The sequence below is a fragment of the Pundamilia nyererei genome, unplaced genomic scaffold (genome assembly GCF_000239375.1).
Source record: "Pundamilia nyererei isolate P.nyererei 1_Seehausen unplaced genomic scaffold, PunNye1.0 scaffold00076, whole genome shotgun sequence".
Classification (NCBI taxonomy): Eukaryota; Metazoa; Chordata; class Actinopteri; order Cichliformes; family Cichlidae; genus Pundamilia; species Pundamilia nyererei.
Window position 1 is genome coordinate 2,467,797 of NW_005187477.1, and position 5,997 is coordinate 2,473,793.

General features: G+C 48.7%; 1 protein-coding gene across 1 annotated transcript; it reads left to right on the top strand.

Moving 5' to 3' along the window:
• The first annotated feature begins 1,659 nt into the window (after positions 1–1,659).
• On the top strand, positions 1,660–2,571 carry cox7a1 (cytochrome c oxidase subunit 7A1). The gene is made up of 3 exons (XM_005737526.1): positions 1,660–1,845; positions 1,928–2,012; positions 2,385–2,571. The coding sequence occupies exons 1-3, from the start codon at positions 1,660–1,662 to the stop codon at positions 2,441–2,443; spliced, it is 330 nt and encodes a 109-aa protein (XP_005737583.1). The 3' UTR covers positions 2,444–2,571.
• The last annotated feature ends 3,426 nt before the right edge of the window (positions 2,572–5,997 follow it).

Sequence of the window (5,997 nt, forward strand, 5' to 3'; positions counted from 1 at the left end):
ACACACACACACACACACACACACACACACACACACACACACACACACACACACACACACACACACACACACTCTGACTCTGGATAGGTCTAAGCATCAGTTCCAAGCTCTGTGATTGGCTCTCAGCGCTGTCAGTCACGCCCCTCAGCTACTCGAGGTGACCTTAGTAGGCGATTAAAAAGTCATGCAGCGTTCTTAAAGAGACACCGCTGCTGCTGCACAGTCAGACGAAATGACAGACAGGAAGTTGTTTTCAAAATAAAATCCCCCCACCCTCTCACACACACCAAAAAACACAAAAAGACAACTTCTTCTTCTTCTTCTTCTTCTTCTTCTTCTTCTTCTTCTTTAAAGTTGTTAAAGCTGAAAGACGCATTCAAGCGACACGAGGACGAGAGGCCGCGTGTTTTAGCCACGTCAGACCATTAGCTTGACCCCAGACAAACTGGGTCTGGCTGCTGCTGATGGACGAGCGACCGTGAGGGCCGCGTCTGTCTCTGCGTGAGGAACAAGGAAGCGATCACTTTCAAATGTCAGATTTAAGATGTAAAAACAAACGAGGCGTGAACGACCTGCCAACACCTGCAGTCAGACGCAGAAACGAGCCTCATTCAGCTCATCCTGTGCTGCTGGTTTCAGACATTGTCCTGTCTATAACCCGCAGTCAGCTGAGACTGAAGACGTCACCTGATGATGATGAAACGTTTCTGAAATGTCCAGATGAACAGAATCAACCTTCTGGGATTTACTGGCCTGGATGATCGAGCGTTTTTAATTCCAGACAAACAAAAGCTGTAAGGAGACATTTTAGTGAGAAACTTTAATGTTCAGTTATTACAAAACAAACATATAAACAAGAAAACACTCAGTTATTTCCTAAAATGTAGTGTTTGTTTTGTTTTTGGATTTCAAATATTGTATAACAGCCTGTCTCAGATGCAGCTGGTGCTCACGGCCTGGGAAACAGAGCGATTCTGAAATGAGCCCAAAAGCTGAGGACATGACTTTTACACGGGGTGAGGTCTGTCTGGACTTTTGCTTGATTAGGATTTTAATGAAATTGAGTGAAGCAATGAGTGTGGAGCTGCTTGTTTTGGAGTCCCTCTGTGTGAGGACAGGGTGAGGACAGGCCAAATATTCTGGATTTAAAAACCCTGGAAACACCCTCTTCTTTCACAGTGAATAAAATAACTGTTTGTGTGGGAATATTTTCAGCACAGTTTCAGTCCTCACAGAAAAATCCAGGATAATCAATGATTTTTAAGAACGTATTAAGAAAACAGGGTGTGGCTTTGCCATGTAAAGCTTTGCTTTCATTTTCTCTGTTCTTGCACAGCAGCTTTGTGCTAAGTGGCTTCCAGGTGGCTCCTTCCTGGACCACAGGAAGCACCTGTCAGGTCAGCCAGAGGCCTCAGAGTTAGGGTTAGGCCCTGAGCCCCGCCTCCAGGTTCAGGACTCAGGTGGTATTAAAAATTTAAAGCAGGTGATACAAAACCTCCATGGATAACGCCCCCCTTGGTAACAACTTTTTATAGTGTTTTATAACCACCTTGACTTCATTAAGGATTAAATTAGGGGCGTGGCCTCTTTGACTGACAGGTGGACGGTGACACAGGTGGCTGACGCTGCCAGCTGTCCGCTGGGCTTCACTCCAGTTAAATGAACTGGACCAATGAGACGGCTGCTGTACATGCACAGTACAGCAGCCTGACAGGCGGGCGATCTTTCCTTCACTCTGCTGCTTTTCTGTGTTTCCAGAAACTTCCACGTCTGGCCAGCCGAGCCTTCAGCAGCTCAGCCAGACAGCTGAAGAACAAAGTCCCCGAATCCCAGAAAATCTTCCAGGTAAGAACGATCGTCACCCGTCCAGCCGGCCTCAGGTGTTTCACACGTGTAACCCGAGCACGTGTGTTTCCTGCACTTACAGGAGGACAACGGGCTGCCGGTCCACATCAAAGGAGGAACCGGCGATGTTCTGCTCTACCGGGCAACCATGACGCTAACCATCGCAGGTGAGGAACGCTGCAGCAGGTGCATTTCTGTGGTGCAGGAGGACAAAGCTCGCATTAGTGACAGAAACAAAGCATGTGTGCAAACAGCTCAGACCTTTACAGATGTTTCGTCTGTGAGTGTTAGCAGGGTGCAACATGAGCATCAGACAGCATTCAGGGTCACAGCACAGCACACGATCACCAACAAGGATACTAAAAGATAGTAAGACGGTTGTAGCTGATATGAGAGCAGGTGGGTCAAATGCTCTGGCTCAGGAAGGTGAAGAGTGTGAAGCTAATAAAGTTTAAAGAGGAGGTGCAGATGAAGAAGGGCTGAAAGATGCGAGCGTGCCACGGTGAGAAGTAAAGTGTTGGTTTGTGTTCTGTCCGCAGGAACCTGTTACTCTCTGTACTGGCTCCTCATCGCCTCATTCCCTCAGAAGAAGGAGTAGAGGAGGAAGAGGAGGATAAGAGCCTCTGGCTCGGTCTAACACTAATATATGTTGTGTGTAACTCTGCTTGATTTGTCTCCACATATCTGTCCTTCATCAAAGATCAAATAAAGAAAATATCCAGAGTTCTTCATTTGTGTGTCTGTGCAGAGAAAGTAGGGACTTGTTTTCACAGCTAGTCCTTTCTGTCATTAGCTGATGATGACGATGGACAGCGAGTCAGTGAAGGGAATGTCTCCATGCTAAACGGCTTAGTTCAGACGTCACTTTATCGCTGTGGGAGGAGATTCTGCAGATGCTTCCACATTAACCAGTTTGATCTCCTACCACAAGATCTGTCTGCGCTTCTTGGACTGTAGTTACTGACCCGTTAATCGTGAGCCGGCACGGCACAGCGTCATGCGTTCAGCGTGAGGACTGCTCTGACTGCTCAGACTCAGCGACACCGCTCCACCTGACGGAGGACGGACACTCTCTGAGGAACTTCACGTTCTGAGGGTCTGCGAGGAGTGGAGAGGCCGTCCACGTCCACGGTGAAGGACTATCACAGTGGTGGAGGCCTACGACATCAGCTTTCAACCACCTGTAGATGAGATTCCTTCCCAGAAACTTCAACCCTCAGTTCTCCTCAATCCATGCGAGCCTTAATGGCTCACACGATCAGCAGGCTGACCATCGTTCATGCTGAACAGCACCTCAGAATTCTCCCTTATGAAATAAATCTGAACTTCTGAAACCTTTAATTAACTTTAGCTGCTTTGGTCGCTGTGTGATGGTGTCAGCGTTATCCGACCAAACGGTTACCGAAGCCTCTGATGTCTCGTTAAAAGAGTCATCGTCATCATCGGTGACGGACACTTCCTTTACGTTAGCGACAGACGTGTTAAAAGTTAGCTGATTGTTTCCAGGTGTACTCTGTGTTTGATCAGGCGTGATCACAGTTCACTGTCGTGTCTGTTTTTAACACTGGGAGATCACAGACGTCCAATCCTGATTCTCTCAGTCGTTTGTACTGCAGATGGTCAAACACTCAAAGTCTTCACTGTTTTTGGTTAAGGCCACCATCATGTGTTGTCGGCAGTACCGTGCTAATTCAAAGGTAATGAGGTCGTTACCCAATCCTGATGATTACAGCGCCAGGCCTGGGCTGTGCATCGGGTTTATTGTCCTTCCAACCATGTGCAGTGGTTCACAGTCCTCCAAGACCATGGTGCTCCGGTCAATCAACACAGGACTACATGAAAAATTGCAAAAAACAAAACAAAAATGCAACTCCAGACACAATAGAAGTGTGTGTCTGTGTGTGTTCAGCAGTGTGTGTTGATGGCCTGGGGGAAGAGGCTGGTCCACAGTCTGGCAGTGAGGCCTCGGGTACCTTTCCAGAAGGCAGCAGGGTGAAGAATGATAATAATGGATTGCATTTGTGTAGAGCTTTACAATACCACTATTCATTCACTCTCACATCCACACACTGGTGGAGGCAGCTACAGGTGTAGCCACAGCTGCCCTGGGGCAGACTGACAGAAGCGAGGCTGCCATATCGCACCATCGGCCCCTCTGGCCAACACCAGTAGGTGGCAGGTGAAGTGTCTTGCCCAAGGACACAACGACCAGGACAGAGAGCCCGGGGATCGAACCGGCGACCTTCCGGTTACAGATGTGCCCGTAGCTCAGGGGGTTGAAGAGAGTGTGTGAGGGGTGTGTGGGGTCCCCCACGATGCTGGTGGCTTTGCAGATGCAGCAGGTGTGACAGGTGTCTGTGATGGAGGGAAGAGAGGCTCCAATGAGCCTCTCAGCTGCTCTCACTAACAGTTGTAGAGCATTGTGATCTGATACGGTGCAGTTACCATCCAGACAGTGATGCAGCTGCTCAGGATGCTCTCGATAGTCCCTCTGTAGATGGTGGTGAGAATGGATGGAGGGAGATGGGCTTTCCCCAGCTTCCATAGGAAGTAGAGACGCTGCTGGGTCTTCTTAGTTATGGAGCTGGTGTTGAGGGGCCAGGTGGACACCAAGGAATCTGAAGCTCTTGATAACCTCCACAGAGGATCCACGATGTTCAGTGGGCAGTGATCTCTCCGTGCTCTGAAGTCAACAATCATCTCTTTTGTTTTGTCCACAATCAGAGACAGGTTGTTGACTCGACACCAGTCCGTTAGCTGTTGCACCGCCTCTCTGTTTGCTGACTCGTCATTCTTGCTGATGAGATCCACCACAGTCGCGTCATCGGCGAATTTGATGATGTGGTTCAAACTGTGCATCGCTGCACAGTCGTGGGTCATCAGAGTGAACAGCAGTGGGCACACAGCCCTGAGGGGCTCCAGGGCTCAGTGTGGTGGTGTTGGAGGTGCTGCTACCGAGCCAGACTGTCTGAGGCCTCTCCGTCAGCAAGTCCAGGATCCAGCTGCAGAGGGAGGTGTTCAGGCCCAGCAGGCTCAGGTTTCCAATCAGGAGGAAATCAGCTGTGTGGGATCAAGGACACATCTAAAACCTGCAGGACTGGAGCCCTGTCATTACAGATTATAGATTATAGATCATGGGTTAGAGATTATAGGCACAAGAAAGAAATTGGAGAAAAAGGAGAAAAGACAACCTGGTGCGCTCAACTCCAAACGATTAAACAGCTGAAATAATGAGATGCTGTCACAGACACGTCTGTTGATCATTAGAAAACATGCAGGTTTGGCTGAACTTCAGGCCTCAGCTCTGCTCACACTGCCAAAGATGTGTTATTCAGTGTCAACACAAGAAAACATTCTAATGAAGGAATCAAACAGACAAACACATGAACAGAAAGCAGCACAGACACATGTTCAGCAGTTTATTACGTGTGTTAACTTCATTAGCTAACAGATGTTTGCACATCTGAATAACAGGATGTCAGCATGCTTGTAGTGCCAGATGTTGTGCTGCAGCTGTTCCAGAGCACAGAGGAATAAAAGCTGAGCAATGGCGCCACACAGTGGTGATTACACCTCAGTGACCGCTGGGTAGCCCGGATGCTTTTGTTCTTCTTCATGTCAGAATGCAGCTTCAACATTGATTCAGACGTGACTTACAGAGTATTGATCAGTGAGCATGTGATCAGTTGTGTCATACACAGCGTGTCCTGTTTGTCTTATTATATGTTTTACTCCAGACTCTCTGCAGCCCTCAGCACTCAGTGACTGTGAGGGGCCTAAACCCTCACCCTGTGCAGACGCTTGGTGGGAGGTGTCTGTGCTGATGTGTTTGGTTTTCTGTTTCATGGACAGACATCTCCGGCCAAAGCTTTGCAAACCTCAGCTGTGCTGCCACAGAGAAGAAGTTTTCTCCTGCAACACTTCAAAAGCAGCCATAGTAGTACAGTCCTTTCTGTCTGTGCTGTCATGAACTTTGACCTGCCACCTGAGACCTGGGGAGCTAGAGCAGCGTTGTTCAGACAGCAGGAGGCCCAGCAGGAGCTGAAGGGTGACTTTGAACAAAGATTCATGCAAAGCTCCTCTAGTCGAGTGTGAAACGAGCAGCGGGGGTGTGTGTGCGTGTGTGTGTGCGTTTGTGTGTGTGTGCACGTG